The sequence below is a fragment of the Mustela nigripes genome, chromosome 3 (genome assembly GCF_022355385.1).
Source record: "Mustela nigripes isolate SB6536 chromosome 3, MUSNIG.SB6536, whole genome shotgun sequence".
Classification (NCBI taxonomy): domain Eukaryota; kingdom Metazoa; phylum Chordata; class Mammalia; order Carnivora; family Mustelidae; genus Mustela; species Mustela nigripes.
This window is the reverse complement of record NC_081559.1, coordinates 163,728,036-163,739,121: the sequence shown is the minus strand read 5'-3', so window position 1 is coordinate 163,739,121 and position 11,086 is coordinate 163,728,036. Positions and strand designations below refer to the sequence as shown.

At 39.8% G+C, this 11,086-nt stretch overlaps 1 protein-coding gene across 1 annotated transcript in view; it reads left to right on the top strand.

Moving 5' to 3' along the window:
- The window catches only part of SLC25A32 (solute carrier family 25 member 32), a 14,415-nt gene extending 5,894 nt beyond the window's left edge, over nucleotides 1–8,521 (top strand). The window contains exons 2-7 of the mRNA XM_059394971.1: nucleotides 1,539–1,689; nucleotides 3,671–3,756; nucleotides 4,865–5,025; nucleotides 5,406–5,519; nucleotides 5,846–5,991; nucleotides 7,125–8,521. Coding sequence (XP_059250954.1) covers nucleotides 1,539–1,689; nucleotides 3,671–3,756; nucleotides 4,865–5,025; nucleotides 5,406–5,519; nucleotides 5,846–5,991; nucleotides 7,125–7,260 — 794 coding nt within the window. The 3' untranslated portion in view covers nucleotides 7,261–8,521. The remainder of the gene's footprint in view (nucleotides 1–1,538; nucleotides 1,690–3,670; nucleotides 3,757–4,864; nucleotides 5,026–5,405; nucleotides 5,520–5,845; nucleotides 5,992–7,124) is intronic.
- Nucleotides 8,522–11,086: the final 2,565 nt, after the last annotated feature.

Here is an 11,086-nt window from a genome sequence, read left to right as displayed (position 1 = left end):
TTCCTTCTCTCTCTCTCTGCCTGCCTCTCTGCCTGCTTGTGATCTCTCTCTGTCAAATAAATAAATAATCTTTAAAAAAAAAAAAAAGAAAAAAACCTAGATAAATTTAACATTCTTTCATTCCATTTCCCCATAGGAAACAGAAGGCACATTCAAAGTAACATTCAAAAGGGGATGCCTAGGTGGCTCAGTTGGTTGGACGATTGCTTTCGGCTCTGGTCATGATCCCAGAGTCCCAGGATTGAGTTACGCATAGGGCTCCCAGCTCCACGGGGAGTCTCCTTCTCTCTCTGACCTTCTCCTCGCTCATGTCTCTCTCTCAAGTAAATAAATAAAATCTTTAAAAAAAAAAAAAAAAGAACACTCAAAGGACTGTTTACAAAGATACAAGATTATAGCAAAACCACAACGAATACTGCAGAATTCTGGAGCTAGAAACAGTTTGGGCTGTTGCCACCTTAAGGGCCAGATGTCAAGGCGAGAAGGTCCTTGAGAGAGGGCCATCTTGAGCAGAGCTGTGACTGTCAGTAGAGAAATGCAGCCTGCCTGAGGTTACTCCATAGGAAGGGAAGTGAAAGAGTAAATATCTTCCTCCACTCTCTTCCATCCCTCTGATCTCTTGTCAGGCATCCCCACTGGCCCAACTCAACTGGAAACTAGAAGACAAGGTCAGGCTGCCAGGCAGAACGTGCTAGAGAGGGATGAACCATGGATCTGGAAAAGAAGCAATATTCATGTTATAATAATTGAGCAAATCTATCTTGAGAGCCTACAGTGTAGAAAGCACTAAGATAGGAGTAGAAATATGGCAGCGAAATAGTAGTAGTCTCTGCCCTCACAGCATCTTCCTACTGGGAAGCCAGAATAATTGAGCAATAATGATTGCAGTGAAGAGTGTTTTTATTATGGTAGGGAAAGTATATTATGCCATGGGTGCAAAGAAACTTGAGCTCATCTAGGGGATAGGAAAGGATCACCAAGGGAAATTATTAAACAGACTTTAAAGAGGAATCGAAGTTAGCTGTGTAAAGGAGTTAGGTGACTGAGAAGACAGTATTCGTGAATAGTCTGTGTAAAAGCTTCAAGGTTCAGAGACTATGTAAGAACTGAAAGTTGTTGAACATTCTAGCAATTTGCATCATATTTTGTTTTGTTTTGTTTTGTTTTTAGATTTTATTTATTTATTTGACAGGCAGAGATCACAAGTAGGCAGAGAAGCAGGCAGAGAGAGAGGAGGAAGCAGGCTCCCTGCTGACCAGAGAGCCTGATATGGGGCTCGACCCCAGGGCCCTGAGATCATAACCTGAGCCGAAGCCAGAGGCTTAACCCACTGAGCCACCCAGGCGCCCTGCATCAGATGTTTTGAAGAGAAAATAATACAGAATAAATAGTTCCAAAAAATAAAGAGAATATTTTTCTTTATCTAAAAACTGTTTTCTTCTGAATTTATCTCCTTACTGTAACAATGTGACGTCTAGGTCTATATGTGACTCAGAACTAGAACTTTGCTCTCACCTAATTTTGTGCCTTTACTGCAGTGAGTGATGGATTGGAACTGAGACCAAAATATAAAGGAATTGTGCATTGCTTGACTACCATTTGGAAACTTGATGGACTACGAGGCCTCTACCAAGGAGTAACCCCAAACGTGTGGGGTGCAGGTCTATCCTGGGGACTCTACTTTTTCTTGTGAGTAGATCTGGGAGATTTTACAATATTAAATAAAAGAAGTTTGTTTTTTCAGTGATTTTTTACGTATCTGTCAATGAAACAAGGTGAGTCATCAGTTTCTCTCAATAGGAAGGTTCAGAAAGAGCAAAAGGCTTATTTCCTTCTCTGTCAGCTATTATCAGAGGCATTTGGTCTGGAAGAAAAGTTCTTAATAGGAAGAAGGTGGAGGATGAGTGGGAGAAAAGCTCTTACAGAAGCCACTTCTGGGAGGTGAATTCAGGAAGATGCCTTACCGAAGTCCTTCTGATCCGTAAGGAAGTTGGAAAGCCGAAGAGGACAGGTCTTGGGGCCCTCATAAGAACGCATGCCACAGGAGCTCCCTCTGGGGAACAGAAAGTAAAAGCCAGTGCGTGGCTATAAGATGTGGAGGCACATCCCCTCTTGCCTCTCATTTGACCGGCTCCATCATCTCCCTACCTTGTTCCTTTCCTTCCTACTTCGCCTGTCAGGTATCGTCACCATGTGAAAGAGCTGCGATTCCATGACCAGTGAAGAAGCCACAGAAAACACCTGGGCCAGGCACACTCGGGTTACCGACTGTGCAAGAGCGTGGGAACAAAGCGGGGCAGTGGAGGAGCACATGCTGCCCTGATACTTGAAACTGAATCCAGGAACGGGGAGGCTTGTCTTTGTTTTACTAGATGACAGACAGTTTTAGAACATCAGTACCCGGTCTATTTGCCTTTTTCTCTTTTGTGTTGCATATTTTAGTTTATCTCCCATAATTTTATGGCAGTCTCCAAACCTCAATCTTTTGGGGGGTGGGTGGGGAGAGGAAGAGGGAGAATCTTAAGCAGGCTCCCCACCCAGTGCAGAGCCTGGTGTACAACTTGATCTTGTGTCCCTGAGATCATGACCTCAGCCGAAATCAAGTCAGACGCTTAAATGACTGAGCCACCCTGGCTCCCCCCCCAACCACAATCTTAAAATATTTTTTAAGTGAATGCAGAACAAATTCAACCTTAATATTGTTTAAAAATGTATTTTTTCTCTGTTTTAGTTCTAAGACATAGTTAGATGGGTGAAACTGTAGGTATGAAATTTATTATGAATTTTGAGTTGTGTACATTCTCTAGAGTTTCTAAGGACATGGCTTATGAATGTAAGGTTTAGGTGATGAGAATTTCTTATAAAAGTATACTTGTTTCGTGTTAGAATAGAAATGGTAAAGTTTGGATTTACATAGCTGAGCTCCTCTTCCAAGTGGAAAAATGGAAATTGGAGTTAGAATAGACTTATCTGACTCCTCTGCTGAGAAACATGAGCGGCTCTCGATTTTCTGCCAAATAAAGCCCTGATGTCAGTCTGCCACTCAAGTGTGGCTCCATTTCCCTGTCTTCCCCCACCGCCCTTATTATAACCTTTGTTCATGCTCATCAGTTTCCCCATTGAAGCTGCACCTGTCTCCACACCCCACCAGTGCCACCTACCAAGCCTTCTGTGATCTCAGCCATAGTTTCTCAATCTCTTATGACACCATTTGTGAGGTCTTTGTTAGGTTACTTGTGTGCTGCTTGTGGTCCTTGTTAATCCACAAGGAAGGACCCACCCAGTGTTTCATCTAGCAGAATTGCCAACCACAGTACCTGAAGGCTATGTGTTCAGCACTTTTTTGTTAGGGGCCTGCTTTTGTCCTTTTGTCTTCTGTGCCCCACAGCTGTGCCACTGCTACAGCTCCTCCCCTCAGTTTTCTTGTTGATGAGTATGTGATTAAAATATTTTGCCTGTGTAGTGGTAGCCATATTCATTTTGGGGGAGAGATGATAAACTCTTGGAATAAACCATTTCCAGCAAATCCATTCTTGAAACTTTCTTTTTTGCCGTGTGCATTGACTTTTACTTATGGGGTATTGCTGTTAAGTTACATTTTAAACAGACCTGACTGTTTTAGGATACCAATTCAGATATTTATCAAACTGCTTATGTTTAATTCTTTTAGTTACAATGCCATCAAATCATATAAGACAGAAGGAAGAGTGGAACGTTTAGAGGCAACAGAATACCTCGTCTCAGCCGCGGAAGCTGGTAAGACAGAGTGGGAAATGTAAAATAGCAGCTTCCAACTTGATTTTCATTTTTGTTTTTTATTTGCTTTCTCCCCCCATTGAACAATAGAGTTGAGTATGCTTTTGCAACCAGTTATCACATGGAATTTCTTAGAAAGCAGCTACTCTTACTGGCTACTCTGGACAGATTTCAAGAATTTTAGTTATCACAAAGAAGTAAAATTTAGAAATGTATGAATTCTTGATAGTTTGAGATGATTTGGTATGTTTTCTTCAAATAAAATATAATTTAGTTTTCATATTAGTTTAGCAGCCTTGTTAATTGCCTCATGTTTGTGTAATATTCCAAAGAGAAAAGCATAAATCTTTATTATAACTCTTACTTTTATACTTTACTGATAGCTCTTGTCTTAAAAAGCCTACTCATTTTTTAATACCTAGCAGCTAGCACAGACCGGAATCACAGTGGGACTTAATAAATGTTTGTTGAATAAAGGAGTACTTAGGAGACTCAGCAAATGAGAAACTTAACCAGATGAAATGTTTTATATACAAAATTGTCACTTTCTATAATGCATGTAAAGTATTATGTAGTTCTTTAAGTTTGGAGATGCGTTGTCTACTTTGAATGAATTTGAGGAGGATTGTGGTAAAGTTGGGGTAGATATATATATATATATATATGTACATGTGGAAAATATTGAGGCCTTGGATTCCGGATCCTTTTCCCCTAATCTTTAACCCCTCTGGGCTATACTATGTCCTCTTAAATATTTATACCTCCTTACTAGCATCTGCTTCCTAGGACCCCCATCTGTCCCTACACAAGCCATACTGTTCAGGAGCCAGGACGTCTTTGCTGTCCTCACAGCTCAAAGGGAAGGTGTTTCCCATTTCCATCTCCCTTTTAATTTACCTCCCACTAACCGAGTAAAGAAATTTTTTTTGGCGGCCAAAAACTATGGCTACCCTTTAACCCTCAGACTTCTTCAGTGAACAATACCTCTTACTGTTGCGGGTACAACCCCTGGGCAACCCCATTGTTTATGTTAATGAACTGTTCTTAATCTGGATTGTCGGAAGTGACAACCTGTATGCTGAGTAATCTTATTTAAATTTGGTTTTAGGAGCCATGACCCTCTGCATTACAAACCCGTTATGGGTAACAAAAACTCGCCTTATGTTACAGTACAATGGTGTTGTTAACTCCTCACAGCGACAATATAAAGGAATGTTTGATACGCTTCTGAAAATATATAAGTATGAAGGTGTGCGTGGATTATATAAGGTAAAGAATTATCAATATGTTTTGAAAAACTGACCATTGTAACTTCCCCTGACTCTCTTGTCAGAGTTCTGAATGACCTGTAGTCAGTCCTAAAAAGAAGCCCGACTGAGGCAAGAAGCAATTTAATGAAAACCAAAGTCCTAGTGTATAATATGGAAATTATGCTTTTATCTGTTTATCCTCATTACTGTAATGATGCTGGCGGATTTGAGAAGGCCTGTGTAAAATTTTGTATAGTAACCATTTCTCTGAGTCACACATTGGGGTCAACCACTCCTTACTCCTGTCCCTAGAAACTATGTCCTTTGGGAACTGGCTTAGTTTTTGTTTTTTATTGTTTTTTTTTGTTTTTTTTTTTTTTTTTAATCGTTCCCATTTAGGGATTTATTCCTGGGCTGTTTGGAACATCACATGGTGCCCTTCAGTTCATGGCATATGAGTTGTTGAAGTTGAAGTACAACCAGCATATCAACAGGTTACCAGAGGCCCAGCTGGTAAGATGGTTCTTCAAAAAACAAACACAAAAACAATGGATCTCATTTACATTTATGGGCATTTAATAGAAGGAGATTTTGTCCACATTTACTCTGGTAATACTGCTATGATGATGACTGCCACTAATTTAATGTACAATTAAATATAGGCCAATGACACATATGTTAAAAATAGAACCCCTTATTTGTACAGTGCTTATGTTAAGAGGGGAAACCATGTTTTTCATTTACAGTTCATTTAAAGATTTTCCTGTATAATGTTTACTTCTGTATTTTTAAGGGACTCCTGCCTAAAGAAAAATTAATGTCTTGTGTTGTCATTTTAGAGCACAATAGAGTATATATCTGTTGCCGCACTCTCCAAGATATTTGCTGTAGCAGCCACATACCCATACCAGGTCGTGAGAGCCCGTCTTCAGGATCAGCACATGTTTTACAAGGGCGTGCTGGACGTGATCACAAAGACGTGGAGGTGAGAGCACACGGCGTATCAGAACGGCTCTCAGGAGGGGCCCTGCATGCCTCAAACTGACCGGTTGCTGTTGGTTGGATAGCAAAGGCCAGTGTGCTGTGCTGAAAACATAGCCAGTGGTTCCTGCTTTTCCATTTCCCATAGACTACCTATAGAACCACAGGCTTAATCTCTGAGCCTTGATTCCTTCATTTGTAAAATTAGAAAATCTAGGTGGACAGTGTTGTTCTAAAAATCAAATGAGATTGGGGCTCCCAGGTGGGTTGGTTGGTATAGTGTCCGACTCTTGATTTTGGCTTAGGTGATGATCTCAGGGTCATGAGATTGAGCCCTGTCTCAGGTGCTGCACTAGGTGTGGAGCCTACTCACAATTCTCTCTCTTCCTCTCTCTCCTCCCCATCCCCTGCCCCTGCTTGCAAAAAATTCTGTGCTTCAGCAAATTGATATACTCAAATTTAGGTGTCCTAAGATAGTTGAATGACATTGAATATAGGAAGTCATAAAAACCCTAGTTTAATATAATTAAACTGCTGCTTGCACAGTAACTTGCAAACACTTGTCTCCATGTATAGAAGAGATGCTCACTCTTCAGCCTGTGGATAAACTGTTACAGATAGACATCCCCATATTTTTCTGTAATTCTGGGAGGATTCTAGAGCAGAATATTTTTGATGTTTACATTGAGTTCAGTGTATATTTATTGAGAATGCAAGTGACATGTTCCAAGGCCATATTCCCATTCCGGGCATTAAGGAAATAAAGTTTTATTTTTGTATGTGCTAGATTTACTGTTGCCTGGCATTTATATAAGCTGTAAGATTTTTGATGCCTCCTTTAGTTAATCAGTTAATGCTCCTGCATGCTTGTACCTTTAGAGACATTTGAAAGATGGTTGTCATTACAGCACTTTTCAGTTTTGGGGTGCCTCTCCCCTCTCTTCTGAGTCAGTCACAGAAGGAATGGAAGCCCCTACAAATGGCTCGTAGACTGCATTACTTCAGCATGTTAAGAACATGTACTTGAATCACACGGAGGCTTGAATGCTGGTTCCATGCCCTATGCTAATGAAACTTTTGTATCTTCAGGCTAGCTATGTAGGAAATTAAGCATGTATCTATTTTTTCCCTTTAAAGGAAAGAAGGCGTTGGTGGATTTTACAAAGGAATTGCCCCCAATTTGATTAGAGTGACTCCAGCCTGCTGTATTACTTTTGTGGTATATGAGAATGTCTCACATTTTCTACTTGACCTTAGAGAAAATAAAAAGTAAGCTAGAAGAAGATAATTTCAGTACATCTGCTTAAGGGAGCAACTGTTCCTTTGTGTTTGAGATGTAAACCTCGGAAGAAGACTGCACAGCAACGTGGGTCACATGGAAATCAGTCTGTAGTCATTAGAAGTCAAAGAACTGCTAAGACTTTGCAATGTTTTTCCGCTTTTTGCCTTCCCCATTTGTATGGGATTTGGCTACCTCGGCCAGAAATGGCTCCCATCGACACAATAGTAAAACTGACATCAAGCGGAGAGTTTCACAAATTTCTGTATTTCACTGTTCATGTAGAAGCTGATTATAGCATTTGCTAAATGGATTAGATGAATGTGCTTCTTTTTCTGAACTCATTTGCCTGGATTGCCTGGATTGGCTTTAAAATCAGTCTCTGTGCAATAGCAAGAAAATGGCCTATGAAAAGAATTATTATGACTGTTTCAAGGGTAAATTGAACTTGAAGGATTTTGCTGGGGAAAGTACTGCTTAAATCCAGACCATTTTTGAATTGGGAAATTTTGGTGAGGAAAAAAAAAACACTGTTAAGTGTATTTTCGTTTTAATTCCATTGGAATGTGCTAACTAGGAAAATTTGAGAAGTTATATACTTCTCTTCATTTGAGAAATGTCTGATATTTGTTGTCATTAATTTTTTTTCTCCAGGGGCTCTGTAATTGTGGATCCAGTTACATTTTTTGACATAGGTACTTAGTGTCTCGTAAAGTTAAAAAATCTGAATTAGGATTCAGCTGGGTTAGCATATTTGGCTATAAATCAGTGATTTATTCTCATACAGACACGAGAATGATTGGAATATGTTTTTGAGAAACTGTGTGGAAGTGAGAAACTAACTTCCTACTTCAGCTCTCTAACATATGGGTTCGGATCCCAAAGAAATGATTAATCTTCATTGGTTGTTCATATTCAGGTTTAAATACAAATTACATTGATGGCCATTATTGATTTTACTTTTATGAGCCATTGCAAATACCTATAAAAGCCTGCCCCCAAAGGATGCCAGAATAATATTTTTATTTATCATAAACCTTTATGAATGCCGTTGCACTTCCATCTGTTTGTTGTAAATAAAACTGGTTTTCAAAGCCATATTTAAATGGGTCTTTGAAAACGGGTCTATTTTTTATATTTTGAAAATGACATTGTTTTAAAAATACAGAATAGTACGTATCTAATTGTATTTACTCTAACCTCTTGTAACATGCACAGGATACTTTATAAATTAAATGTGATGTATTTTTTCATACTTCTGGATTTACTATAATTCATATGAAATCCCGATATGGGTCTCTACATAGAAGACCAGTTATAGTTGCTGTTTGGAGTTTTGGAGGTAGTGCCATTCTTTGAATGCCTCCTGTGTACACCCATATTACTAAAACATAATTCCTGTCTTCTAAGAGCATACAAACTTACAGAAAAAATAAATAAGGATTAAGTAACTAACAGTTCTAGGCTAACAGACAAGATTTCTACAAAGCTCTGTAAGAGTTCTGAGAAAAGAGAACTCATTCTTCTCATTCAACAACGAGTTGTTACTGAGTTCTTGCTCTATGCCAGCAGTGGAGATAGAACAGGAAATAAGCCAGACAACATTCCTGCCCTCAGGGGATTTTCATTTTAGTGGGAGTGTCAGAGAACATAAATTATGCCTAATACAATCTCAGATAGATTAAATGCTATAAATAGAACTAGAGCAGAGTTGGAAATTGGGCTGCTATCTTAGGATGCTTAGGGTCAGGAAAGACCTCTTTGAAGAGAGAATATTTGAAACATTTTGAAAGAAAGGAGGAAGCAAGCTACAACAAGATAAGGAATTCTAGGATGGATAGACACATTCTAGGCAGAGAGAAAATAAAACACAAAGGCCCTGAGGCAGGAATTAATTTACCCGGAGGGAATGAGTTAAGGATAGGGTGACCAGGGAGGAGGAGGCTGGAGAAACGGCCCTTATAGTATGGAAGGAAAGAGTGCAGGATTGGCTTCAGATTTTAGCCTTCCCATTTGCTGGTTGGCCTCAGGCCAATCAAGTTTTCTCATTTGTAAAATGTGTCTTAGATTTGTTCCTTTGCGGATGAGGGTGATATGAAGATGCTTGGGCAAGTGATCATTGAGGGAATGCTCTTAGGATCACAGGTAATGGAGTGAAGAAAACAGGGGAAGAAGTAGTTTCAGAAGTTCACCTTCAGCCTGACCCTACGGGACACTGCAGTATGAATTGGACCACAGAGATTATTATCCTGCCCTGAGGTGAGAGGCTGTGCTACTGTGTTCTCACAGCAGGCAGTTATTCACTACCTGTCACGGTGGGAGGAGTGGAGGCTAGGTCCCTCTCTGAGGGAGCAGCCCTCCAAATAAGGTGGGGATGACAGCTGTTAGCAGCTGGGAATATGGGTGCACCGGCCCTGTAAAAAGGGATTTGGTGGGTCATCAACACAGCATCTGCAAATGAGGATGTTAAAAGTAGGTAGCTCAAAGGATTATTGATCAGATTAAATGGATCAACCCGTGTCAAGTGCTTAGCATTTTAGAAACATTAGCATGGACCAGCTCTTACAGGCCATGGTCAGAAGTTTAGATTGGGGGAGAGATTATTCTAGCAATGGTATGAGGAAACAGGAGACAAGAAACAGGGTTACTAGTTAGGGAAGCTTTCACAGACACCTAGTGAAGAGCTTGAAGAGTTGGAGATAGTTTATAGCTTGGTGGGAACTAGAGCAGGGTTCGTGGAAGAGAAAACTTGAAGTTTGGCCTTGGTGGTAGAGATTTCAAAGGGAACCACAAAAAAAAAAAGCACAGGTGACATGTCTTGAGCAGTGGGTTGTCAATGTGGTAAAAAAAAAAAAAAAGGAAGAAATAGAACAGAAAGCTGAAAGACCAGGACCAGGACCACATGTCTGGTCTCTTTTACTCATCAAATAAAACCCAAACACATGTAGTAAGACTCAGAGTTCTGAGAGTTCTGAGTCTTACTACATGTGTTTCGGTTTTATTTGATGAGTAAAAGAGAAGTGAGAGTCATTAACAGAAGAGAGAGACACGGTTACATCGTAAGGGTGACAGAAGACAACCAATCAGATAAGAGGAGCAAACTCAAAGGGAAGGGGTTATCAACCATGTAAATATTTCAGTAAGGTGAAGATGAATGTCACTGATAACTTTAAGCAGATTCAAATTATAGAGGCTGAAGACAGATTGCAAGCAGTTAAGCAGGTGGGGCAAAGAGCAAGTATTCATTTCACTCAAGGCTCTTCTTCCTTGGATTTCAGCAGATAAAGGAAAGGTAGAAAAAATTGCTTGAATAAAAAATAGCTTGAAAAAATTTCTGGGAGTCTAGGAGGGGGTGCGAGCCGGAAGGTTGAGGCCAAAACAAAACTTGGAGCTCAGCATCAGAGAATGAATGCATGGTAGAATGGGAACCAAGACGATGTTGGCTTTCATGCCTTGTGAAAAGGAGGTTGTTATGTTTGCAGTGTGTGCTTTTGTAGCGTGGCCGTTTTAGAAAGTCGTGTTATTTAAAGCCATACTAGAAAAGGGTTATCAACTGAAAAGTGTGTTTGAGTTCAGGAGTCATCAGAGCAAGGTCTGTCTGTAGAATGGACACCTTACTGAACATAGAATCCTCCAGGCAGAGTGTTGTTACGTTAATAGCAAGGCCTCTTTAGTGTTTATAAAATTGCAGAAATAAAATACCATGAAACGATATAACTATTTCTTTTCTGAAAATACATTCTTTAACATCAGAAAGTATGTGAAGTTTTGGGTTACTTTGGCTGAGGTCTTAAATGTCTTTCCAAATGAGTAAATAAGA